Raw genomic sequence first — 27,763 nt, 5'->3', positions numbered from 1 at the left:
ACGTGCGTGCTTACTGGAACAAAACAAAAATATGGTCTCGTCAAAGGAAACACCTCTGTGCCTGAGCTTGCAGCACGCAAGCTCTGCATGCACAAAGCTAATGTCCGACACATTTAGTATTTTCCTGCGGTGATGCTTTTGCACAAAGCCTCCTTCAGATGGATATATATCAAACACTTCGATAGAACAGGATACAAGTAACAGTACAGGTTGTAACCCCACCAAATGATGAAAACTATTGCAAGACTAACTGAGGTTTCTTTAAATTTGCTGAAGGCCAAAGTGTTATACTTATTTCGAAATCCTTTGAAATCCTCCATTCTAGTACATAACAACACGCAACAATCTGGATTATAGTCTGTTGATGGAGCTACCAAGACTCGGTCAGCCCCTTTTTCCGATTTTCAGCTATGAGTTCTCTTTTCATCTTTGCTATGGCCTGTTGGCTCTCCAGTTCAGTCAGCTGAAACAAAGGTCCCTCATCAGCTCAATCAAGACATGTACAATTTCTTAATGATGATAAAAGGAGACAAACAAAACATTAAAAAACACAACAATAAAGAACAGTGCTCTGATCACATAGGGCCCGAGGACTTCCATATCATGTCATTTGAGGGGCATGATGTGCTTTTGGGGCTTATTTTGGCGACTTTGATTCCTTTACTTTGGAAATGTTTTTAGGAATCACATGATTCGTGAACCTAAGACAACTGTGTCAAAATAGGCAGCGGAAGATGCAATGAAGACAAGAACTGGCCTCCGATCCGGGGACTGGTGGACACCTCAACTCCGATCTAGCTCGACTCCAATAAGATACTCACACTAGAGAACACCTACAATGACACATAAATATACAAAGCAATTGTAGAGAAGAGAGATCACTGAGGTAGAAAGAGACACGACATCTGAGAGAGAGAGAGAGATCTGGAAAAGGCTCTCCATGCTGATAACAAACTGGTCAAACAAGTGACCAAGGGTGGTCTGGCATGGACCTGACATGCCTCAATAGATAGACCCAAGGTATGCACACAACTGCTACTGCTATTGCCACCTTCTCCTGCACACGAGATCATTGTCTCGGCCTCAACATGCTACCCTCATAGAAACATGTTACGGGGAACGGGAACAGGGTATGGTTCAGGACGGCAAAGGTTAGGGAACAAGATCAAGGCCTGGAACGGCAAAAGAAAAATCATTTTTTCTCAATTTTTTTGAGCTACACGTATGTATCATAGTGCTAAGAACACTTCGAGCATTGAATTGCACCAAAAAAGACAAGAAACATGACTCATAATAGCAAAATACGCCACTTGATTATTAATAGAGAGTCGAGACTGGAGAGACTAGAGTAGATACACTCTAGAATCTCAAGGGAGCTTGAGAGAGAGTAGAGGGGTCTTGAGCCTTGAGCCTTGAGAGCTTGCTTCTTGAGAAAGTAGAGGGAGCTTGCGAGCTTGCCACCAAGGCCCAAGTGAGCTTGCAAGTGAGACTTGAGCTAAAGCATAATGATAAGTACGATTCAAGAGCTTGAGGCTTTGAGCATTGCATTGAGAAGGCCTCCGAAAAACCTCCTAAAAGAGCCCCTAAACAAGGTGTAAAAGGGTCCTAAAGCCCCCAAAAACTGACCATTTTCTACCATTGGATTTTTTTTTAAATGACTGTTGGCCATTCCCCCAACCCACCCGGTTTCTAACTGGCTGCCGTTCCGGAACGCTGTTCCAAACAGCCAACCTTGTGACTAGCCATGCCCGTCGCTAGGGGTCCATTCCCCGTCCCCCTGTTTCTATGGCTACCCTATCCTCCTCTGAAAGCAAGGCTCCCATGGAACTTCTCCTGGCAAGAGGACTGATTTGGAGGGAGAAGAAACTGGAGCAAGGCTGCCCATGGTTTGGCTGCCCCCTAGAGATCGTGGATCTCCTCCATCCCAATGCGTGCACCAAAGGTGTGGTCACCTACGTCTGCATGATCACATTGCCTCTATCTCCTGGCAAGAGGACTAATTTGGAGGGAGGAGGAACTGGAGCAAGGTTGCCCATGGTTTGGCTGCCCCCTAGAGATCGTGGATCTCCTCCATTCCAATGCCTGCACCAAAGGTGTGGTGACCTCCATCTGCATGATCACATTGCCTCTATGCATCTGCCCTGAGAAGCAAAAATGCAAGGGAGATCCACGTGCGGCCAATCGACTGCTGGTGTTGCTGCCTTGCTGTTGGTGGAACCCAAAACGTTGGGCTGCTGAAAACCCTAGAGAGAGGGTACTGAAAAACGCTAACCAACTGTCCTCCCTCTACCCATGGACCACCCTAGGGCTGCCCTGCACCACAAGGGCTGTGCACTCATATCTCCCCTTGTGCCCCTGCCCACACCTATATAGCCAGGGAAGTCGACCAGGGAGCAAGGCCTCATGACTAGTAGGGCCGTGGAAAATACTGGCAAGGCTGGAAAAATACTCCCAGCCTGCAAGAGCGTAATGGCCATGCAACTAAACCTCCTAACATGGCTAAACATAACCCGACATGCGAAAACTACCTCACTCCGGCCGGGCACAGCCACAAAACAGCCCTCACTACTTGTCATCTGTCCCTCGAAAGAGATCGGGACCGATTGGACGAATCTAGAGAGATGCCATCACTCTTAACACCCCCTCTCAGCTCCTGGAAAGGAAGACAGCCCAGGGAGCTGGAGTGAGCCATCTACAACTATAAGGTGAGGGTTTCACGGACAAGGAGATCTGTAACAAATCTTCATAGAAGTTAGGTATCTTGCAGCATACCATCCAACTACTGAAAGTAAACCCAGTTCTAACAAGAATCTCCCAACTCAACTGACTCACGAGTCGCATAACTAGCATCTGCAAAAGGTGTTGCTCCTGGCTGCTCCAAGAGAAAGTATCAAAACTAAAGGTAAAGGCATTAACTAATGGCATTTGGATCATTTCCCAACTCTCCAAGGCTCCACCCTCGAGGAAAGAGCAGGAAACCCACACCTCCAGTCACTTACATGCTAGAATCTCCAAGCTGCTACGGGAAGATCGCCCCCTCTTCACCATATCTTGTGTTTGTGGTCTTCTCTCTCTCTCTCTCTCTCTCTCTCTCTCTCTCTCTCTCTCTCTCTCTCTCTCTCTCTCTCTCCGTCAACCTTGGTAAAACCAAGGTCATGGTATTTAATACCACCCCACAGTGGATCAGGAGGTCAGCGCCAGCATTCACATACGGCCAAGAGACAGTGGAGTATACAGATGCTTACACTTACCTCGGAGTGGTTTTTAGTGGGCCAGCATTTTCATGAGGAGGGCAGCAGAGACTAGATTGACCAGAGCCCATGCAGCATTGGGTAGATTGGAAAGGATGTGTTCACAAGTTCAGTTTCAAGAGCCTCGGACGAAGCTCTGGCTCTTTGACACTCTGGTGGCTTTTGCATTGCTTTACGGAGCTGAGATTTGGGGACCTTCATTGGAATTTGGATCATCACGGGAGGACAGGCCGCAGTGATGGATAAGGGGACATGGAGAAGCCTCTGGTCTCTATGACTCGCGGCTCATTAGAGCCAAGGCTTCAATACCATGTGCTATTGTCCGAGCAGAGCTAGCTGCCCCCCCACTAGTGGTTGAGGCCTCACCAGATCTGCTCCTTCATACACCGCATGTGGGAACTTCCCAGAGACAGATATGGCCGCCTTGCACTTGAGTCCTCTCGACAGTTAGCCATGCAGGGAGATACAGCATGTTGGTATGGAGAAATGACATGATGGTTTCAGGCGCATGGGTTCAGCATAGACAGATTGCCTCCCTTCCAGTACTCACTGGATGCACCCTCTCTGACTCTTACACAATCCGAGATCACCATGCTCATCCGCCGGGACTTGACTCAGCTAGACACCAGGAGGACATGGATACAGCCAGCACAGGAGCTGGGCACGAAGATGGCTTTCTACAGAGAGCATCTCCTCCAACTTACGGTGGATGGTTTTGTGACGAGGCCCAGATACATGGACACCCACTTGTCTCATGAGATACGATGTGCTATTGGCCAGATACGCACATCTTCACACCAGCTGCGGATCGAGAATGGGAGATATAGCGGAGTACCAGCAGACGCCAGGACATGCCCCCTGTGTGACATCGAGCCTGAGACAGAGTTGCACTACACATGCCACTGCCCCGTCTACTACGAGACACGAGGCCGCTTCCATTGCTTGTTCAGAGAGGGCTTTGGACCATTCTCCAGAGTCATGCGGTACGAGGATCAGAGATGCTTGGGTTTGTTTTTGCTCGAGCTGCGCAGACACAGAGAGAGCCTGATGAGAGGAGAGGCTAGCCAGTCTCAGAGACGGATCACAGACTTCTTTAGAGCTGCCACTGGACACCCGAAGGAGTTACTACCACAACAGAGCTCATCGCCTCACACCAGAGGCACACTGATAAACGGAGCGACTGAGTTGGGGAGATCCAGACGCCCACGACTGCGGAGGACTACACAGCATCGACGGAGGCTGCATCAGAGAATTTGGATCACTTTGGCCTGACATGCACGATGCCCGATTAGACTACTGACCATGGAGGAGATTGATGAGATCCGCCAACGACCGATGTTGGATCTCTTGTAATCTAGCTATCCCAGCTAGCTGCTTAGTTCACACCTAGCAATTTGGGATTCTATAGTATTTTATTTTGTCATTCTGTCATTTCATTTTTGTCATCCTGTTACTCTGACTTTGTAGCAGATCCACCACATTGTAACTTTCTGGTCTCATAGGTCACTTTGGCCTTTTGAAGACGTTAATATAACATTTCATTTCATTTCTCTCTCTCTCTCTCTCTCTCTCTCTCTCTCTCTCTCTCTCTCTCTCTCTCTCTATATCTATATATATATATATATATATATATATATAGTCATGGGGGGCTGATCGCCCCCTCTTCACCATATCTTGCGTTTGTGGTCTACTCTCTCTCTCTCTCTCTCTCTCTCTCTCTCTCTCTCTCTCTCTCTCTCTCTCTCTCTCTCTCTCGCGCATTCTCACATTGGAAAAGCGTTTTCGTCCTCGAATACAAAGAGTGGTGATACACTAATGTGTTCCACAATGGCATCCTTCATGGATCCAGCTGTTCATTTGACTAGAACATGGTTCAGTGGGAGGTTCATTAAAATCAAGAATAACATCCTGATCTGCCACATTGTTGTCCCTTCGCAACCGTCTCGTGTACCTCGACACATCAGATAACTTGCTTACACAGGAGCATCTACATGGGACTTAGGGAGAGGATCTTAGATCTCTTCTTGGGCAGGTTCATTGCTTGGATCAACAGACTAGAGTGGGACTTCAGTGCTTTGGGCTCTCTTGGAGAGTTTACCTGCAAGATGCGGAAAATCGGGCATCCCACACCTACATTCGGAGTCACCCAGAGCTTGGCTTGGATGGTAGTGCAGTTGCTCTTCTACACTCTTGATCATTTGGATTGCTACCTTCAGAGTTGCTTACACTCACCCTCAGTAACCTTAGAGCAAACTTATGCCCCGACCTAGACAGTAGGACACTCCCAGCTCATTCACATTGAGAGCCACACCCAGATGAGATTTAATAGCATTGTTGGCACGGATTCTGTTTTGGTTGACAGTGGAGGATTGGAGGCAGGAGATACAGGCAAGACAGCGCAGACAGATTGGTTTGGCCTTTCCTCTTCTCAGAGGATCTTCACGCCCCAGACTGCTCAGTCTGGCTTCCCTTCTCCATAAAGGATGATTACGGTGCAGAGAGCTTGGTCTGACCACACCTCTTCTCAGAGGCCCTTCACAGCGCAGACTGTTGAGTCTCGCTTTCCCTTCATCTTGGATTACCCTACCTCCTGATAGGACACCATCCGGTGGTGGTCCATGTGGTATCCCAGTGACTGTTGCAACTTACGGTAGCTTCTACAATGCAGACTGTTTAGTCTCGCTTTCCTTGATTCGGAGGAGTTTACGGCCCAGATTGCTACATCTGGCCTTCTTGGAGATTTACATAGCTTAGCCACCTGGCCACACTGGGTTGCTGTCACCAGCCTGTGACTACTATCTATCCTTTTTGTTGATTTCTTTCTTATTATCTATTTACTTTCACTTTTTGGAAACACCCCTCGGGAAATCTAACTGCCTTGCATTGCATAGCTACTGTGGAACTGTCCAAAGAAAGTCCAGGCCTGAGGGCAAGAGAGCACTAAGGTTGGACAAGGACTATGGTTAGCCAAGTGGGGTCATTGACTAGCCAAACTGGAATCCTTTGTTACAGAGGCTACATTTCAGTTCTGGGTGTGGCTGCAGTGTACAAAGGGGTCGGATGACCTAGAAAGATACAATGGCAGCATCTCCTAAAATTTAGGGAACTGCTATTTTGGGACCTGAAAATGTCTTCGCGTCATTACGTGCAGTTTGACATGGGGATCATTTTGTTACTCTGTGGCCAAGTCAACAGAGGCTGCAGGTGAGATATTTTTAGACCCGAGGGTCTAAAGCGGGAAAATGCACAAATGAGTGACACTTGGCACTCTGAGGCCAGTTTACTACTTATAGAGAAGGCAAAAACGTGATTTTCAGCTGTGAGCTCATTTTCAAGTTCCTGTCACAGGTTAAGAGCTATGGAGTGCTTACTTTCCCTCCTATGTACAGTGCGGTGCCAGGAGTGATGCCCTGCACGCTACGCACTGCCCTCTCTCTCCCCTATGGCAGTATGTTATGCCCCTCTAGTGGGCTTTTCAATTGACCAATGTACAGTTGTGTGGGTTCATGCGCGATTGCCGAGGCAAGAGCCTCTTGCACAGGTACTGGATTAGTTAGCGGCTAATCCCCCGCAGGTACAGGTGAATTCGGAGAGGTTTCACGCCAGAAATCTCGTCCGATTCAAAGGGCAAGTAGCCCTACAGGTGCAAGAGCTCGAGGACTTGCTACGGATGCGACCGGCACGCGAAACGGAGCCCGAAACAGTAAATTACAACCTGCTGTGTATTTTTGCAGGTTTAGGGTTTTGGCCCTAAACGGTCCCTAATACCCCCAGGAGGTTCGGGGACGCGAGGGGACTGCTGTACAGGTGATCTGGCGCATTTTCGGGGCTGAAAACAGAGAATTCAGCGTGCTGCAGATTCTCGCCAGGTTTTGCAAAGTGCCCTTATGCGTCGTGAAAGTCATTCAATGCGTGGGAATACTGACTGTGAAGGGTCCTAGTACAGTTATGTTGCCGAAATCGGGCCGGAACAGTGGAAATTCAGCCAAGTTTGTGCGGGGTAGCTTGTAGGGATCCACAGTGTTTATTCCCACTTTTGAAGAATAAAGAAATACCGAAAGGGGCGCCTAAGTTAGGGGCCAATCTGGTGTTGGTCTACTCATACAGGTGCCATCTAGCAGCCTGTATCCCTTTCCCCCGTGTTGTGTCTTGAAAGTATAGGTAGAATAGACGACTAATAATGGGTGAAAGCTAAATCAAGGTTTGAAGTAAAGTCTACCACCCTTTTTGGATTGAACAGGCTGGTTTCAGTTGCAGGTTCATGCATTGACAGGCTTCCGATGATTCCCATGCAGATTTCTAGGCCTCCCCATTTTCTCCAATTGTTTTGACTACAGATACCACAGATCCTCTGGGTAGGACACTTGCAGGTCTATTGGCACTTCTTTCACGACAAGGAGTTGTTTTCGCACTCACCTCGGGACCCTCACGTAGTACCTTCACACTATATCGACGGAGAACAGAAGTTTGCTACACTGCTCGTGACGGCACTTTACCATGGAGATCTCTAGGTGGCTAGGACACCCCAAACTATTGCTACACTCGTAGAGTTCGCCGAAATATTGTCCTTTAGTGGAAATCGCAGCAGACATCTTCATCATTTGCCTCACATCTTCGGCTTCATGCGGTTTGTTCAGCATCAAAAGCTAAGAGAGGGTGTTACATTTACACCAATTTGCTGCTTTACACAAGTCTAGGACACTTCCTTGTACGGCTAGTTTCTCCGGGCTGGCCACCCATAGCATAGGTTGTACCTTGTCCGCCCGCCCACTTGAGTTGGGAGCCCACCTTGGGCACCTATATATGGGGCCAGGAAGGTTCCCAGTTCATAGATCATACTATAAGCCACACAGGCCCTTTTACAGAAACGCCATACTTCTTTTTTCCAAGAAAAAGATCCTTTCATTAGTTGATAAAAACTGCTCATAGGGCTACAAAACCACCTCTACTAGAGAGGGCTACATCAAAAGCAAGGTTTGACTCCCAGTAAGTGAACAAAATATGTACAATTAGGCTAAATCACAAAATGGGAGGAAAAAGCCAGACGGGTAGCCGGTAATGCCATCTAGGCGCACCCTGGACCATGGTGAAGAAAGGCACTAGGCGCCAAAGTCGCAGGATAGCCTCTCCGCGCTCCAGCATATGGTTGGAGCTGCCTTGAAGTCTCTCGAATTGACCCCTAAGAGTATGAATCAACTCCAACCAAAAGTCACGAACACTCTCCGCCGGTGGGGCAGGGCGAGCCTCAAAGATGCAGAAGCAACGGGTCCGTTAAATGAACCAGAGTGTCAAGCCATAGACGAGCTCCCAACACACCTCTCTCTCACTGCACCACTCCTGGGGAGTAAGCTCTATGGCAAGCTAAAGCGTAGGTCGATCCCCCTGGATCACTATCATCCTGTTGGTGGAGGATAGCTCAAATTGGAGCGCAGGGCCCGTGAGGGTGGACCAGGCAGTAGCACCCCAAGTGTACTGTCGCGCTGTGGAAAGAGCTACAATTGGTCAAAGACCCCGAAGCCAAACCTGTTGTGTGATGGGATACTCCCATAGACAGTGACGCTGACTCTCCAAAAGATGGTCACCAGGGCCTAAAATTGACTCCTGTTTTCCCTCTCAAGGGCCATTTTGCCTATCAAAAAAGGTTCTAGAAAGAATTACTTGTCAAATGACAAATGTGATTCGAGAATTTCTCTGTCGAGCGACAAGTTTCAATAAAATATGGCCGTCAAATGACAAGCCTTAATCCACATGTCATATTTCCAAGTACATCAAGGATACAAATATAGATATACATGATACAAATTGCAATATTATGACTCTGGAGTCTGGGGTTACGGGTACCTTAGAAGTAAGGAACTGTCCAATGCCTGTGTCCGCTTTCAGACTTCAAAGAGGGCAACCACTATGGCCCAATGCCCATGGCCCTAAGGCCAAGGCCCAAATTTAAACCTGGCAAGTTAGTAAGCCTTAAGGTCGAACAAAACACCCTCGACCCTTGTGTACGTTGTCTAAAACCCGAGAAAAATTTATCCTAAACCAGAGTGTGACCATTGATGCGTCGTGAGTAGAACAGGTTGCATTGTGTGCAGGCGGCCGAACAAGGTTCGCGCAGGCTGCAACGAATAGGGTTTAGGGCGCACGCTGCAGTGCATTGCACCAGGGCACCAACTAGAGAAACTTTGCAGAGGTGTCGTAGGCAGCTGCACTACGACACGGCAACGGGCTACGGACAGTGTTTTTTGGTGGCTGCAAGCAGCGCTGGCTGCACTGGCTGAAAGCATGGATAGGAAAGTGAGCTGCTACACACAGAGGTTCGAGAGTGCTTCGAAACACAAGGCTTGAATATATTCGTAGGAAGTGCATTGCACACACAGTATGTTCTTCTCAGACTAATAAAATGATGCTTAATAAACTAAATAGCCTTTGTCTATCGAAGAGCCAAGAGCCTTGGTTTTGGTGGAGTCCAAAGAGAGAGCATTGTTGAATCCCGACACCATTTTGTCTGCTACTCGAAATGTTACAGAGTTGAGCCTGCTGCTACAAGTTGAACCCAGCAGAGGGTGTTTGTAGACTCCAAAGCATAAAAGCATGTAAGTGCTCAATGCTCAAAGCTTTGTTCAATGTTCTTTAATCATGATTTACAATGTAATGTTGAATGTTTTTCTTTTGAATCAAGAAACAATGTGACTTGTAGTTTGGTGTGTATGATCAATTTGCAGATTAGGTAAGTCGTCTCCATTTCTAGAGCTGTGCAATTGAAATGGAGCCTAGCAAGGGAGTATGTACTAGGATCGTCTGCTCTTTCTTCTGCAAAGAAGAAGAGAAAGTCTCAGCCTAAGCTAGATGCATTTGTGATCAAACGTACGAGTAGTATCGAAGCTGGCAATGCATTGAAAAATGTGGAAAATGCAATGTCAAATGTATCAAATGTAGATGCATTGGTGGACAATGTGAGTGGTAGCGCAAACCAAGGTCTTGGTATTAGCGCAATTGATGCCGATGTAGATATGCGTGAGGGTATCAAGAAAACAAAGAGAAGGTGGCGGCAACAATGGACTCTTCTCCATCCTTGGGCTTACTTATGAAAGAGCATGTTGAAAGAGGAGATTATTAAATGCACTTATTATGAGGAAAATAAGAGAGTTATTATGTATGCTCACAAAGGTTCTACAACATTTATGATCTTGGCATTGCATGACCATTCTCTAACCAAAGATCATACAGATTCTGTGCGTTTTGTAAATGCAAAGAAACGTACGGTGGATACAAGTGGAGACCCTCTTGATTATGGTATGGACTCAATGGTTCATTTGGAGCAAATGCGTATCATGACATATATGAAGTTGGTTTACTTTTGTGCATGTGAGGATATTCCATTAGATAAATATCACAATCATTGCAAATTACTTCGCTAGATGCATACGCCAAACATGCCTGCTTCTGAAGAGTATGGCTCGTCTGTGAGTCCAATGTCTGATAGAGAGATGATGCTTGCCATGAAGGATCATGTGAAGAAGCAAATGCTAGCAGAGATGTGTGCAAGTCCGTTTTACTCCTTGCTCATTGATGAGAGTACGGATCGTATTATGAAAAAGCACTTGATTGTCTATGTTACGTATGTGGGTAACAAAGAGAAGGGACGTGCTATGTATTGCTTTGTTGAATTGCTACCCATGGAGAATGCAAATGCAAAGGGTGTCTATGATGCAATGATTCAATTTCTAAAAGACAATAAGTTAGATGTAAACAAGCTCATTGCTATTGCAAACGACGGTGCATCGGTGATGATTGGTTATAAGACACGTCTTATTGCACGTTTTCAAAAAGATATGCCTCGTATCATGGGTTTACATTGCATTGCACATAAACAAACTTTGGCAGCAAAGGATGGGTTTGTGTCTTATCCACATGTATATGCCTTTGTTGACAAAAAGTGTATTCATGGTTGGGAAAGTCTTTGAAGAGACATGAAGAATTGTGGAAGATCATGAGTGAGTATCATATTCTAGATGCGAAAGCATTGAAGATTCACTCAGTGCGATGGCTTTCAAGAGGCAAAGTCATGGAAAGACTTGTCAAACTTATGCCTGCCGTTCTTGCACAATGGAAACTTCGTGAGAAGAAGTGGTATGGATATGCTACTATCTTTCAAGTACAATTTATAATTCATCTTTTTGTTGATGTGCTTGTAGAGCTTAACAAGCTTAATGTAGAGTTCCAAAGGCAAGAGATGGATGTGACCACTGTTGGTGCTTTGATTGATTTAATGTTTGAAAAGTTCACTAGAAAATATCTTACTAGTGACGCTAATAACTTTGGTACTCATTTCGACTAGGCCTAAAATTGACGGGTACCGGTTTCAACTACCTGTTTTTAGTGAGCTTTTCAAACGTCAAATCAATCAAAGCACCAACAGTGGTCACATCCATCTCTTGGCTTTGGAACTCTAAGTTAAGCTTGTTAAGCTTTACAAGCACATTAGCAGAAAGATGAATCATAAATTGTACTTGAAAGATAGTAGCATATCCATATCACTTCTTCTAACGAAGTTTCCATTGTGCAAGAACGGCAGGCATAAGTTTGACAAGTCTTTCCATGACTTTGCCTCTTGAAAGCCATCGCACTGAGTGAATCTGTAATGCTTTTGCATCTAGAATATTATACTTACTCATGATCTTCCATAATTCTTCATGTCTCTTCCAAGACTTTCCCAACCATGAATACACTTTTTGTTAACAAACGAATATACACGAAGATGAGACACAAATCCATCCTTTGCTGCCAAAGTTTGTCTGTGTAATGCAATGTAAACCTATGAAAAACGTGCAATAAGACCTGTCTTACGACCAGTCATCACCGATGCACCGTCGTTTGCAATAACAATGAGCTTGTTTACATCCAACCCATTGTCTTTTAGAAATTGAATCATTGCATCATAGACACCCTTTGCATTTGCATTCTCCATGGGTAGCAATTCAACCAAGCAATATATAGCACGTCCCTTCCCTTTGTTACCCACATACGTAACATAGACAATCAAGTGCTTTTCCATAGTACGATCCGTACTCTCATCAATGAGCACGGAGTAAAACAGACTTGCACACATTTCTGCTAGCATTTGCCTCTTCACATGATCCTTTATTGCAAGCATCATCTCTCTACCAGACACTGGATTCACAGACGAGCCATACTCTTCAGAAGCAGGCATGTTTGGCATATGCATCTCACGAAGTAATTTGCAATGATTGGGATATTTATCCAATGGAATATCCTCACATGCACAAAAGTAAACCAACTTCATACATGTCATGATACGCATTTGCTCCAAATGAACCATTGAGTCCATACCATAATCAAGAGGGTCTCTACCTGTATCCACCGTACGTTTCTTTGTATTTAAAAAACGCATAGAATCTGTATGATCTTTGGTGAGAGAATGGTCGTGCAATGCCAAGATCATAAATGTTGTAGAACCTTTGTGAGCATACATAATAACTCTCTTATTTTCCTCATAATAAGTGCATTTAATAATCTCCTCATTCAACATGTTCTTACATAAGCAAGCCCAAGGATGGAGAAGAGTCCATTGTTGCCGCCACCTTCTCTTTGTTTTCTTGATACCCTCACGCATATCTGCATCGACATCAATTGCGCTAATACCAAGACCTTGGTTTGCGCTACCACTCACATTGTCCACAGATGCATCTACATTTGATACATTTGACATTGCATTTTTCACATTTTTCAATGCATTGCTAGCTTCGACACTACTTGTACGTTTGATCAAAAATGCATCTAGCTTAGGCTGAGACTTTCTCTTCTTCTTTGCAAAAGAAAGAGAAGAAGATCCTACTCTCTTGCTAGGCTCCATTTTAATTGCACAACTCTAGAAATGCAGACAACTTACCTAATCTGCAAATTGACCATATACACCAAACATTGTTTCTTGATTCAAAAGCATAGTGAAAGCAAAACATTCAAGAATACATTGCAAATCATGATTAAAGAACATTGAACAAAGCTTTGAGCATTGAGCACTTACATGCTTTTATGCTTTGGAGTCTACAAACACCCTCTGCTAGGTTCAACTTGTAGCAGCAGGCTCAGCTCTGTAACATTTCGAGCAGCAGACAAAATGGAATCAGGATTCAGCAATGCTCTCTCTTTCGACTCCACCAAAACTTAGTCTGAGAAGAACATACCGTGTGTGCAGTGCACTCCCTGCGAATATATTCAAGCCTGGTGTTTCCAAGCACTCTCCAATCTCTGTGTAGCAGCTCATTTCGAGCAGCAGACAAAATGGAATCAGGATTCAGCAATGCTCTCTCTTTCGACTCCACCAAAACTTAGTCTGAGAAGAACATACCGTGTGTGCAGTGCACTCCCTGCGAATATATTCAAGCCTGGTATTTCCAAGCACTCTCCAATCTCTGTGTAGCAGCTCACTGCCCTATCCCTGCTTTCAGCTAGCGTTGCTTGCAGCCACCAGAAGACACGGGCCGTAGTGCACTGCCTACGACACCTCTGCAAAGTTTCTCCAGTTGGTGGCCTGGAGCAATGCGCTGCAGCCTACGCCCTAAACCCTATTCGTTGCAGCCTGCGCGAACCTTGTTCCGCCGCCTGCACACAACGCAACCTATTCTACTAACGACGCATCAATATTCACGCTCTTGTGAGGATAAATTGTACTTAAGTTTTAGACGCAGTACACGAGGGCTGAGGGTGTTTTGTCCGACCTTAAGGCTTACTAACTTGCCAGGTTTAAATTTGGGCCTTGACCTTAGGACATGGGCATTGGGCAATAGTGGTTGCCCTCTTTGAAGTCTGAAAGCGGACATAGGCATTGGGCAATTCCTTACTTCTAAGGTACCCGTAACCCCAGTCTCCAAGTCATAATATTGTAATTTGTATTATGTATATCTATATTTGTATCCTTGATGTACTGGAAAATATGACATGTGGATCCTGGATTAAGGCTTGTCATTTGACGGCCATATTTTATTCAAACTTGTCGCTCGACAAAGAAATTCTCCAATCACACTTGTCATTTGACAGGTGATTCTTTCTAGAACCTTTTTTGACAGGCAAAACAAGAGTCAATTTTAGGGCCTAGTCCCAAGCCCAGAGTCACCAGTGGCTTGTCTCAAGATCTATTGGGTCAATGGCACAAGTCCTCCCACACATGCCCTCTACTCGTATCCTCTGAAAATCTGCAACATGTGGAGCCTCTACTGAGACTCTGTGTAGGCGACCCTCGCCCTGGATCTCAAAGAACATGGGGGGTGCAGACTCCAAGCAAGCGATGATTACCTCCAAGCAAGCGATGATTACCTCCAATCGCGTGAAAGCCCCCCATCCATATGGGAGTTGCTGTCTCTAGAGAGGTGAGCCACTCAGTTGGTAAAGCCTCTGTAATGTCCTAGCACATATTCTAGTATCTACACCCCTCTCATGCCTCGTAGCCGAATGCTATGTGCCTCCTCTGGCAAACCTGAGAATTGAAGCCACTCCCCGAGTGCGCGAGTTGGCCCTCTGTCATGGGACCTCAAGAAACATGGGGCCTACTACCAACCAAGTGGCCTCTCTGAGTGTGAACCATGGGGTTCCAAACTAGGGGCCGTCTGAAGCACTTCTCCGTGCAAGTGGGCTGGTGCTGCTTCCAAGAACGAAGCAGGCTCGCAGCAAATCGATCCTCCAGCCTTTGCTCAAACCAAATCTGCGCATCTCTATAAATATCCACCTAATGGAAGGCTCCAAGGGCCTCTTGCCTGAGGGACTCGAGTTCAAAACCGTTGAAGCAACAACTCCTTCCAGGGCTCCTCCCCTGGAAGGAGTCCTCTGACAACAAACTTCCCAAGAAGGGCTCTGCTCTGCTGTCACATGCGCACTTTACTTGCGCCACGTGGACACACTTCTGCCATAGTCTAGCGTCAGTCTCAGAGTAGGACCTAGCCTGGCACCTCTAGCATGACGTGCATGTCCAAGTCGGTCATAGTTGCATACCCTCTCTTGCACAAGAACAGTCATTTCATCATGCAAGCATTTTACCGCATTAACCATTTCCTATAAGTCATTTTATTGAAAGTGACTTTTGGAATTCTTTTTGTAAGTTTGTTGGAAAAGTAGGTAGGGCAAATTGCTAAAGATCTATAAAAAGAAACACATTGGGCACTCAATAGAAGTAGAAGAAGCAGGGACGCAGAAAGGGTAAGTACCGTAGCAGACCGGCAGGCACCCTCAGACTCCCCAGTGTTTTCTCAGCAATTCAACCCAACGTTTTCAAGCATCAACCAATAGCATTTTCAGTTTCAGCCCTTAGCCTCGCAAGAACCTTCAACTCCTGTTGCAAATTTCGCCAGATTTCCCATCTAGTCCCAGATCAACCTAGCGTTTTGAGAATTCAGCCGGATCAGCCAGCGTTCATCATTAGTGCGACTCGGCGGTTGCAAATCCAAGCCGCAGTGCCGCCATAGTAGCAGATCCCCAACGTTTTCAGTTTTCGGCATTGACGCCGTCGTCGACACCATCGTCGTCGTCGACGTCGACATCGTCATCGCAGATGCCTATCTTGATGATGACACCTTCGTCGCCATTGTCGCAGATCCCAGGCTTGACGACGACACCATCATCGTCATCGTCATCGTCACAGTCACCATCATCGTCGTCGACATAGACCAACAATACCTGTCGTCGACATCATCGTCTTCGACATAGACCTCGTCGTCGACATCACCGTTCCACACAGAACCGTCGTCAACTTCACCGTCTTCGACACACTATCGTCGTCGGCTTCATTGTCGTCGACAAAGACCCTTAGTACCTCGCCGTCGACCTCATCGTCTTCATAGAACCCGCAGTACCCGTCGTCGACATCATCGTCTTCGACATACTACCGAGCATCAGTAGCATCAATATCCATTAGCATCAGCCTCTCAACATTTAGTCATTGTATCAGCATTGGGCAAGAATAAAGAAAGTACTTGCTCCGGCAACAGAGCAAGGGAGTCGGACCCGACATCCCTGTGTCGTCTCTTCTCTCTCTTGTGTCTCTCTTTCTTTCAGTTCAATTCAGTCTTTCAAGCGAAGTAAAGTATCCCTTGTGCTTGTGTGCGGAGTACTAGATCCGAGCAAATCCTTATTCTCTTCTGCTGCACCTGACATCTACTGTGATGGATCGATGATCCCCAACCCCCCCTAAGAACGGAAAGGTGATGACCTGCCAAGCTACTTTGGCCCGGGCTTTTTTGAGTTATTCCAAAAATACTCACCCTAGATCCTGAAAAAACAGTTTTCTATTTTTAGAGCTACTCCTCTCAGGGAGACTTGTGGACCACATCCCTTATCTCCACATAGCTTTAAGTTGGCAAGTGTTGGGATCCGTTTTGGACTCTTTTGGACTCGCTAATAATTTGTCTTCGCCCCATAAGATCCCAATTGAGTCCTTTTCGCATTCCGTTGGCACTTGTGAAGAATGCATTCAAATTTTGGAACTTTGTAGTTCACAAACACATTCCACTGCCCATTGTACATAATTGACTCTTCTACTATTTTTATTCTCTAACTTAAATGGTCAATTCTAGCAAGTAAAATTCATTTAAGTAGACCAAAAATGAAATTTGGTGACACGGATCTGTCTTCGCGACCTCCCCGTTGCAGTCCGGTACTTCGGCAACCCATCGAGTCTCCCCTCAACCATTCCCTCGCCGGCATCGAGTACTGCATTGCTGTCCAACATCGACATCGTCAAGATCTGCGTTTTCAACCCTTTATTCCTCTCACATCGGGAGAGCAATTGGCCCCAGATCTACCCCTGGGTGGCCATCCGCAATCCCACATTGAGAAGGATCTAAAGGTGCATCAAATCAGCCCTGGAGGTGCCTCGTCTTGAGGAGTTGCCACGACGACAGTCATCATTCGCGTCACTTGAGGTATTACATGTGAGTACATTCCATTTACGCAATCAAAAGGAAATATCACATCGGCAACGGTGTGGGGCCCTTGAGAGGGATGGTTGGGACCCCATAAAGAGTCATGACTCGTTCTCCTCCTCTCTCTCTCTTTCTCCCTCTACACATCTCTACCTCTCTCTCTCTCTCTCTCTCATTCCCTCTCTTCACGAAGTAAAAGGAACCATCATTCAAGTTAAAAGGAATCACTAACGCAAGGAAAGAAAGAAAAGGATTTGTGGAAGTGTAAAACCTAGATCTTTACCATTTCAATTCCGCTACACCTGACATTGGTATCAAAGCTTTTTGTGGTTTTGCACTAATCCGCTAATCTTTGATTTTTTTTTTCCCTTGAGCATTTGAGTGTGTTGTAGGGTTTTTCCCAAGGACGCTTCTCTCACTCAGGGAACTAAAGAACCTACCATCGCACGTAGGACCGTACGCCTTGAGCGTATGAAATGCAAACACTCCATACCAAGGGTTACAGTTGTGGTGCGCCTGCGAGAGGGTAGTTGACTTGGTGTGCACGCTCGACCACCTCAACATAAAGAAATCCTAGCATGGATATTTGTAGTCATAACTTCTTTGACATAACAGATCGCATCATTGAAAACATCCATTGGAAACATGCAAATGTTGATTGCTAGTATCAGGATTTGTTAGCAGCCAATATTGACAAAGGAAGGTGCCATCGAGATCGGCCGATTAGCTTTGGAGCCTTGGCATTGTTTCAAGAACCATCTTTCCCATTTGCTTGGAGAATTCCATCATTCCAGAAGAGGCATTCCATCATAATCGATCTGTACACATCTTTGGCACCGAAGCCAAAGGATTCCAATCCGGGGCAAGCACCGCGGGAGTTCGCAGGCATCGTGAGCCTACATTCACAACCACATCCGTTGCAGAGACGAGGATTCAAGCCCCAAGAGGAGCCTCTATCTTTGAGGAGTTACTTGGCGGTTTCATGAGACATCATACAAAGGACTTGCCATGGTCCGTGGGCATTCCAAAGGATATATCCATCACATCTCCCATTCAACGTTGCTCTCGCCAATCTTCTCGCGTAGAGGCAGCATAGTCACAAACCAATGACGTGGTAGTCCTACTCAATGACATGGACAATTGCACGAACCCGAAAAACGTGTTGGCATGTGACGTGGCAAGTCATACAAATTTCTACGAAATGCGTTGATAGGTGCTGACGTGGCACAGTGTACGGCTTTCCGCGTTTTTCGCTGGCAGCTTTTGAGTTTGAAGCTTGTCATGTACTGCTTTTGTGAGAGGCCATGAGCCTTTGAGAGGGCCTTCAACACTCAGTTTTGCGAACGAGCACCTGAGCAGAGAGGACCCTCGGACTTTGTAGATTTCCTCAAGCACTAATATAAAAATAAATACCGAAAGGGACGCCAAACTCAGGACCAATACCTCTGGGCACGGAACTACGCCGAGCCGTGTCGATTCAAGTGAATTGTGATGAAGTTTGTGAAGTATTTTTAAGTGATTCTCTCGTGTGTCGTGCCACATTCCCAACTTGGGGTGTCCAAGTCTGTTACAGTGGTATCAGAGCACAATCGATTTTTCCTTCCACTAGGAAAATATGATCCCTTTTACACCGGCACACATGGACTCAGGCAACAAATCCTACAAGAATCAAACGAACCCACCTCGACAATTCTGGATCGGGTGAAAGCACGGAAAATTCTAATGGACGACTAGACAAAGAGTACGGGCCACCATGGCCTACGGAGTATGAACGACTGGAGATGCAGCATCAACAACAAGTTGATGCTTGTGCGAAAAAGATGCTCCAGTATTCGAAGGATCCCCAATATGCGACATTTATGCTCTGGCACCTAATTGATGAGATGCATTCTCGATGGCATACGACCATCACTTCACCCTTAAAGTCAGCTCTGAAGAAAGCTCCTATTCCACGGATGTTCACCGAAGATTAACTTGACGACGTTGTCGAAAGTCGAGTCACCCAACTTTTGTGAGCCACGAAGCATTCAAAGAGACGCAACCGACGAGCAGACTACCTTGGTTATTTGGGTCGTCAGTCTCTTGCCAATGCACGAAAAACAAAGAAGCGCGTACTTTTTGAGGGTGTTTCCAATCCATCCTCATCCTGTTTTGGCAGTTCAGACAACCCCTCTGATTCAAGTGATGAGGACCGAAAGAGCCCGAAAAAAAGAAAGACTTAGAGAGACCAAAAGAACAAGAATAAGGCTAAGAAGAGCAAATCCCACCAAAGATCTCGGAAATCTTCTGACAATTCTGAGGAGGAATTATCCTCTTCAGAGAGTTCAGACTCTGAAGACCAGATGTTTTATTCAAAGAGGAAGCATTTTTATAGAGCCAATCAATACGCAGGGAAAGAAAGGGAAAAGAGCGGCTTTTTCCGAAGCTAAGTATGAGATACTATGGCCCTTTCAGATTCAAGAGAAGATAAATGATGTATCCTTCCGACTAAAGTTGCCAAATAATTGGAAGATTTACAATGTTTTTCATGTGAGTCTCTTGCAACCTTTTAAGAATGAGGTGTCAGTCGACAGGGAGCCTGACGAGCAACCTGAAGTAGAAGAGAGCGAGGAGATACTCGTTCCTGAACAAATATTGGTTCACAAGGAAAGGAAAGTGAAAGGTAAAGTGATACGGCGGTTCTTGGTGAAATTTAAGAACTATCCGGATTTGGATGCAAAGTGGATGGAGGAGAAGGACCTAGCAGATACTCCTCATATAATGGAACTTTATCTTGACGCTTTCGGTCTAGCTGCGTCTCTTCCGAGAGATCCCGCAGATCAACAGGGTTGAATCTGGTGCAAACAGGACTACACAAGAGGGGAGTTACTCCGCTTCTTTGTCACAGATTACCCACATGGAATAAAGTCACTGATTTTCCTTTGGATTTCAGGGTGATACTTATGTGCTAACAGTATTCTGCTTTATGACTTTATGAATAAAGTACTTTGAAATGGGAATTCCTGAAAAATGAATCTGATTTCTGTGTGCTCACTCATGTGATTGTGGTGAGTGCTGTCATCTTTGTGCAAGTGCTGGATTTGTGTCGTCTAGTGCGTCGATACTTAAGAGTCAGTGTCTACTGAACTAGTTTATGGCTTATGTCTGTTTTTGCAGGCGTAATCAAGGGCGATTACAATTCTTTCAAGAGGGGGAACTAATAACGTGGCAGTCCTATCCGCCGATGACGTGGACAACTGTACGGACTCAGAAAATGCGCAGGCATGCTAACGTGGCAAGCCGTACGGATTTCAACGAAATGCGCTGACAGGTGTTGACGTGGCATAGCGTACGGATTTCCACGTTTTTTGCTGGCAACAGCTTTTTGGCCAATAGCTTCTAAGTTTGAAGATTTTCATGTATTGCTTCTGTGAGAGGCCAAGGGCCTTTAAATATCTATTGAGAGGGCCTCTTGGACTCAGTTTTGCTGACGAGCAACTGAGCAGAGAGGAACCTCGGACTCTGTAGATTTGTTCAACCACTAATATAACAATAAATATCGAAAGGGCGCCAGACTTTGTGGGGTCAATACCTCTAGACACGGATCTACGCCGAACAGTGTCGACTCAAGTGAATTGTGATAAAATTTGTGAAGTATTTTGTGATGATTCTCTTGTGTGTCGTGCCAGATTCCCGACTTGGGGTGTCCAAGTTTGTTACGCATAGGTTGGCCGGTAACCTTCGTGGACATCGGCGTTTGTATATCCAACCATTCGCTCTACGAGCATCCATCCGGTTTGCAATTTGGTTCACACCATCCAAGTTAAGGCAGCAAAGGTTAGTGTCGGCCGGTAACCAACAAGGGTTGTCACGTCACACATCCAATCCTATGTGTCCGTAGACAAGCTACAGCATGACCAAGGTTCAATTCAGTAAAGTCAGTCTAAAATAGGAAGAGATCTGGCACTTTTGTGAGTCTGTTTGCATACCGTGCATGTCCAGACACTTAGAATAGATGCATATCCTCTGGTTGCACACAGCATGATCATCAGATTCCCATCAGAACCCATCAGGAGCATTTTTACAGTGCACAGAACCTATTTTCTCTATTTTTGACATTTTTCACTTATTGATTAAGTGACTTTTGTTGGGAAACTGAGTAGGGCAAACTCGGTAAGATAAAACATAAGAAAACTTAACGCTAGCACTTTCTTGAAGAAGAGGCAACAGGAGCACCTTGCTTAACAGGCAACTTTTCAGCAAAACCATCACAGAGACCTAGCGTTTTTGCAAGAGACAGCAGAACCTAGCGTTTTTGGATTCAAGATCAGCCCTGGCGTTTTGCACAACAGATCAGCCCTGACGACCACAATAGACAGACTACAGTAGATTCCTAGTGTTAGCAGATTTCCACCGCACGAAGTAGAATTCAGCATAGCGTTTTTAGATTGCAGTTCAGCCCTTACCGTTTTTGCAATTCCATCGCGACATTCAGCCCTAGGACCAGCGTTTTCAGTTTTCACCCTCTAGACACAGCAGAACAAGTCCCAAACCTCGCAGATCTCACCTTCCCGCAGCAAATCCTCGCCGCACGATCAAATTCCGCGAAGTTTGCAGTTTCAGCCTGGAAAACGCAAATTTCAGCATCTACGTTTTCAGCGCGTCGTCGTCGCATCGTCACCATCTACATCGTCACCGACATAGAGTCAGAATTCAACAGATAAAGATTTGCAGATATCGGCCCTTAGCATTTTCAAATTTCAGATTGTCTCGTCCTCGTCCTCATCGTCGTCGACATCATCAGCAAGTCCAAGCATTGTACCAGATTGTGAAATCAATAGTAGACCACTCTCGCCATCAAGAGTGGGGCCCTTGGAGGAGGGTTTTACAACTTTCCACTATCGTATTCTCTTCTCTCTCTATCTCTCAGTCTCAGCACCTTCACGCACAGTGTTTATCCACTTTGTTTGTGATCACTTGCACTCTCTCATTAAAGAACGAAAGGCTCTCCCTTCCCTAAGTAAAAGGAACCTTGAGCACAGTTTGGAGCACTCATCTTGAGCAAAGTTCAACATTCACTTCCTGCACCTTACATTGGTATCAAAGCTTTGGCAGTGTTCTGTATCACTCAAGGAAAGAACCACATAATTATTTTTTTTTGCTTGTTGCGGTCGCACGTAACCCAAGTCCTCTTGGGCGTGCCGATTCCTAATCGTGTTTTTGAAGAGTGACAAGAAACCCAAGAAAGAAGGGCTTGTCCAGCCTCCCCTTGTGCCTTTTTTCACTCATTGAGAGTGGACCGTGCACTTAGCGGCCGGCCAATCGATGTGAGGTGGGAAAAAGCAACCTTGGTGTGAGCGCAAGGCCGCCAAGGGGTGCGCCTGCGGAAAAGAGAAGAGCTCGGGTGAAGAGAAGATCCTTCTCTAACACGATTGCAAGCTAAAGAAGAACCTCAAGAACCCCAAGAACCCAAGTTCCTTGTGAACTTAAGAACCCAAGACCACAAGAACCCACGCTTTAGTGGATGGTCATCACCCGAAGCGGAATGGATACTTTGCATGAAGGTGATGAGCATGGAGGTGACGAAGAAGAATTTTTCCCACCAGGAGGTTTTTCCGACCCTTCCCCATCTACGCCAAAGATTGCACCAGATCCTATGGCAGCTTTCGACAAGATGATGATGGACAGGAAGTTAGAACGCGAAGCAAGTAAAGCAGAAATAGAGCGTGAACACGAGGAAAGAATGGCAGCCATAGAGCATGAGTACAACGAAAGAAAAGCCCCCTTGTTCCGATTCTTTTCTCAAGTGCAGGCACACATGTTGCTAAATTGGCTTTACCTGACAGAAAAATAATTCTAAATGAATTATTGGATTTATAAGTGATGGTTTTCTCGCTTGGAACACCAAGAAACTAATTCTAAATGAATTATTGGAATTTTAAGTGAGAGGGTTTTTCTCACTGGAGACATCCGAGTACAGAGTATTCCTAGTGCGTCATTCAAAGTAATGACGGGAGCACTGTGAACGGGAATATCTGTAAGGCCACCAAGAACGGGTACTTTTGATGCGTCACATCAGATGGGTGACAGGGAGCATCGGGAAGAAGTATCCGACCATCCGGGAACGGACATCTCTGATGCGTCATAGGATAGGTGACATAGAGCATCGTGAAGGGGATTGTACCGTAAGTTCGGTAGGAAAGGACTAGGTGATGGGTATTCCTGATGCGTCACAAGGTGGGTGACGGGTGCATCAGAAAGGGGATATCCATAGTCGAGAGGAAATCCGAACTGGAAAGAGGAATACGCGTAGAGACGCAAGCACAAGAATAAAGATGGGTTCTGAGAAGCTTTTCTTAAAAAGCGGAATATTTTAACGAGTTTTACGGGAAGAGCGAACGCTTTCCCGTGAGGAATCTATGTATGCATTGCATTTGTGCATGTGGTTGCATCTAGGGACGCCTTGGAAGTGTTGTGAAAGGCATTGTTTTTACACTTATAAGGTTTTATTGAGTTTTTGGGCAAGTTCAGACCAATTTTACATTATGCCGGCCGTCCACTTAATAAGTGGGCAGCCACTTAGAAAATAAAGCAACAAACCAGCCAACGAATTCTCTCTCCCTATTTCGGGTACTATTCGTGTCGTGGTCAAGGAGCTATAAAAGCACCACATGCCCTCAATGAAAAGGAGTTGCCAGCGCCAACAAGAGAAGACTTTGCTGCCAGAAGACGCGAGCGATCACGAGACTACGAAGCACGAAAGTCGCTTTTCCCGCACAAGAGCGACAGGTATCTATTGTGGATTCGCCATACGAATTGTTGTCGGGTGTTTGCGTGTGTGTTTGCAGGTACTTCATCGCGAAGGAGAAGCGAGAAGGCTTCGGTCTACGTTTGGGAATTCCGGAAACGGAATTCGGAAATTGTCTGCGGAGTCTCAACTCCGAGTACAGACGAAAAAAGGATTGAGAGCTTGTCTCTCGGATTTCCCTTATAGGAAGGAACGACCATCGAGTCAGAGATTTAGAACGGAGGGGTTTTCTCTGGTTCTTGTGCTTGTAAAAAGATTCTCCCTAATATTTAAGGGGGGGGACCAGCCCATCTTCTGGTCCCCAGTACTCTCTCTCTCTCTCTCTCTCTCTCTCTCTCTCTCTCTCTCTCTCTCTACCCTTGGGCTTCAGTATTAAGTGATAAATTCTATTTATCCAAGTATATTTTATATTGTTATGCGCTCCCGTTTGTGACAGAGGTATCAGAGCATGGTCTCCTCTCTTTCTCTGTAAAGGACGACTATGGGAAGATACGTCGACTTTGACATGGTATCAGAGCAACTTGGTGGAGCTTAGTGCGTGAAGAGCTTTGGTGGAGGAGCGGTCTTGTAGAGGAGAAGAAGAAGAAGTGGGAAGCCCCCCATTGCTGGTCGTCAGCCTCCCTTGCAGCCCACAGAGTCAAAACGCTGGGCGTTTTGCTCCCTCACCAGCGTCGGACTTTTCTTCCCCTTCGCTTGCCAGCAATTCCCCTCTGCAACCCACAAGTCCCTTTCCCTCCTACGTTTTAAAACGCTGCACAAAAGGTGGCTATGGCGCTCCTGTCTTCTCCCCCCCCGCAGTGCTTGTTGAGACCTAGCGCGCTGCGAGCGTTTCGAAACACTGTAAACAGCGACGCTGTCGACAACCCAAATCCCAACTTCCCGCAGCATCTTGAGCCGACAGCGATGGCCATTGGAGGTGTTTGCCAATAGCGTTTTAAAACGTTGTGCCAACCTTGACTAGCGACAGCCTTTGGCCTCTTGTCTAAACAACGTTTCGAAATGCATATGCATAATTTGGTGCGAGCAGGCTTTGAAAATCTGCAGCAAGAGAAGGAGAGGGCTTGTAGCTATGGTTTTAAAGGATTGCCTAGCAGTGGAGAACCCTTCTCATGGAGTGTCTTGGTGCCGATCTTGCGGTCTTATGAAGACGAGGATCTTGAAGCGGAATTGTACAACAAGCATTATAAGAGGGAGCAACTTCGTGCAAATTTTGTGGATCGGCCTATTGGAGTGCGAGAAGGTACAAAATACCAAGTTTTGCAACTTCAACAAGGCATCCCCTTGCTTGGGCACCCGCGAAGACATCGACCAAAACCTACCAAAAGTTATGGATAACGGATTGTCAACCATCCATTTAGCGGCATGTACATCGGCACATTTCTCAAGGAACCCGACAAATTGTTTGGCTCGAGTTCGTGAAGTCAAAAGCAAATGGAGGAGTTTGCTAGAGGACAATGGCAAAGGTCAGTTGGACACAAATGGCAGTACCAGTACTCAGTTAGCTGCCTCGGTACCCGAGAGGTACCACCACAGTCATGATTGTGATTCGACGCTTTGTTTTGCTCAGGAGTTTGAAGCCAAAGGCAAAAGCAAGAACTCACAGGAAGACAAGGACAAAGGCAAGCTGGACAGAGATTGCGGTAATAAAGATTTGGCAGAGAAGATCGACATGGCACTCGTGGCAGTGGCCACAGTGGCCTTGACTTTAGATTTCTAGTCAAATGACGGGTGTCACCACTAGCTTCAGCCAGAGAGAGGCTTGTGAGTGGCAGAGAGGGGCAAGCAATGCTCCCTGTAATTAATTTGGACCCTTGTGTTGGAGTTCAATATTGGTGTTTGGACCCGGTAGGTCGGAGTTCAATGCACATGCATCTCGCAGGGAACCAATCAAACGTCAAACACTACGGATGGGCTAACCAATTCATTGTTGTTGGTCAGATTATGGGCAGGATGTGTTCCAACAGTTCATTATCTTGGAGTTTTATATCTTGGACGTAATGTATTCACAGTTCACGAATGGGGATTATTGGAAGTAGTATGGTCTACAGTTCAAAGTTTCTACAAAGGCAACCGATGCTCAAGATGGCATTACTTTCAGGTACAAAGTTGAGGAGAGCAACACCCAGGTGTATCCAGTTGGTAGCCACTTTCTGGGGTGTCCATGGTAGCTTCTTCATCGAATTGGTCTCACTATTGATGTCCACTATGAGCTGCAAAGAGGGTGTTAAAGTTTAGGCATCTCAAGTGAACTGCCCAATGTGATCCCATTATTTAGTTTGGCTTTTGGTATTTATTTTACTTATTTGTCAAAGTCTTGGGTAGGGTAATTTACTGGGCTGCTATATAAGCAACCCCTTGTCTCCATTGTATACACATTCAGTTATTCATTGCGAAGGTTGATTGGTTCGGAAGACTCACTCTCGTGCTCCCCTTGGTCTCTACGCTTCCGCATCGCCGACTTTGATAGCTAGAGCTAGTACATATTGCAGGACCCCAATCCGAGGCCGACTGCATGATTTGCAACGGGACAAGTGGCTGGATTTCTGAGTGCTGACATGGCAGTACATACACAAGTGCTAACGTGGCAGTACTCAAACAAGGCTGCTTCTCCAACCACAGTATTTGAAAGCATTGAGCTTTCCAAAGCAATTGCCTTATGCCTCTATCAATGAGGCCTTGGGAGCCTCTACAGATCATTGCATGGTTGTAGATTGCATAGCAACTCTCGACAATTATATCAACCGTGGGGGGCGCCTGACTTAGGGGCCACTGCGTCTGGGTGGAGAACTCCACCAATAGTATCTCCGCCGCCCAACTTTCCTTGAGGAGCTTGCTGATGCAACCCACTTGCTGCAAAGAGAATGCAGCAACTTTGACTAGATAGCAATCAAGGTAGTAGATGTAGGGGAAGGTTGTGAGCCCAATGTATGAGCACACAGAGCCTTCCACATAATTCATCGCGTAATGCAGAGAAATGTAGCAATGACAGCATCTCGCGAAAGGCAGCATATTAAGAGACCCCCATCTGTGCCCCAAAGATGTAAGCATGAAGACCAGATCTACAGGAGAAAACTCATGCAGAGTATGCGATCCCGGAAATCACAATAGCCATGCAACAAATCTTGCGTCACGAACCCATCATAAATACCAACTCTGATAAGCAAATAACACACTGCCCGCCCTCCTCTTTCTGCCATACTCCCATCTTCCAGTGCATACTTTGACCTTGCACAGAACATCTACCATACAAAGGAATCCCTCGACTACCCACAACAAGATCCTTAACCAAAAAAATTCTAGAAAATATCGATTCTGTTTCTGTGTCTCCTTGCAAAACATTTATTGACATGCATCTACCTCATAGATGAAATCCATGCAGCACTACAATAGTGCATCTCTTTGCCTAGCCCTTCCCTCTGGTACTGTGAGAGTTTACTTTTTGCCCCTTCCCATCCGGACAAAGACTGCCTCTGAGCGTATCATTCTTCTAATCCTTCCACACGCACAAAACTAGCAAGATCGACTGTGTGTGTGTGTGTGTGTGTGTGTGTGTGTGTGTGTGAGAGAGAGAGAGAGAGAGAGAGAGAGAGAGAGAGAATAGAGGGTACCTTTCGCTCCTTGCGCTCAGCCATCCATTCGAAAACATTGTGGAGGTGGGAGACGGCGAAGTATGCAACCCCTACCATTGCTGCAAAAGTATATGTGCGCACCATCTTTACCTGTGTGTAAGAGAGAGAGAGATAGAGAGACCTAAACTACATCTGCACTCGAAGCTATAACACAATGCATCCCTTCAA

General features: G+C 46.0%; 1 protein-coding gene and 2 pseudogenes across 1 annotated transcript; 1 reads left to right on the top strand and 2 right to left on the bottom strand.

The window, feature by feature from the left end:
- Positions 1-136: 136 nt before the first annotated feature.
- On the bottom strand, positions 137-27,763 carry LOC147456060 (uncharacterized). The gene is made up of 2 exons (XM_086514635.1): positions 27,575-27,763; positions 137-463 (listed from the first exon to the last, which is right to left on the bottom strand). Exons 1-2 carry the CDS (start codon positions 27,677-27,679, stop codon positions 371-373), a joined length of 198 nt encoding a protein of 65 aa, XP_086370761.1. The 5' UTR covers positions 27,680-27,763; the 3' UTR covers positions 137-370.
- Positions 10,400-11,586, top strand: LOC147456062 (uncharacterized; annotated as a pseudogene).
- On the bottom strand, positions 11,615-13,122 carry LOC147456061 (uncharacterized; annotated as a pseudogene).

The sequence above is a fragment of the Adiantum capillus-veneris genome, chromosome 6 (assembly GCF_014529385.1).
Source record: "Adiantum capillus-veneris isolate H3 chromosome 6, ASM1452938v2, whole genome shotgun sequence".
In the NCBI taxonomy this organism is placed as follows: domain Eukaryota; kingdom Viridiplantae; phylum Streptophyta; class Polypodiopsida; order Polypodiales; family Pteridaceae; genus Adiantum; species Adiantum capillus-veneris.
This window is presented reverse-complemented; position numbering and strand designations above follow the sequence as displayed.

Excerpts from the sequence above, each read along its gene's own strand:
- LOC147456060 (XM_086514635.1), bottom strand. The coding sequence starts at position 27,679 with ATGGTGCGCACATATACTTTTGCAGCAATGGTAGGGGTTGCATACTTC. Across the intron at positions 464-27,574 it reads CTGAGCGCAAGGAGCGAAAG|CTGACTGAACTGGAGAGCCA; the intron begins GTACCCTCTATT and ends CCTTTGTTTCAG.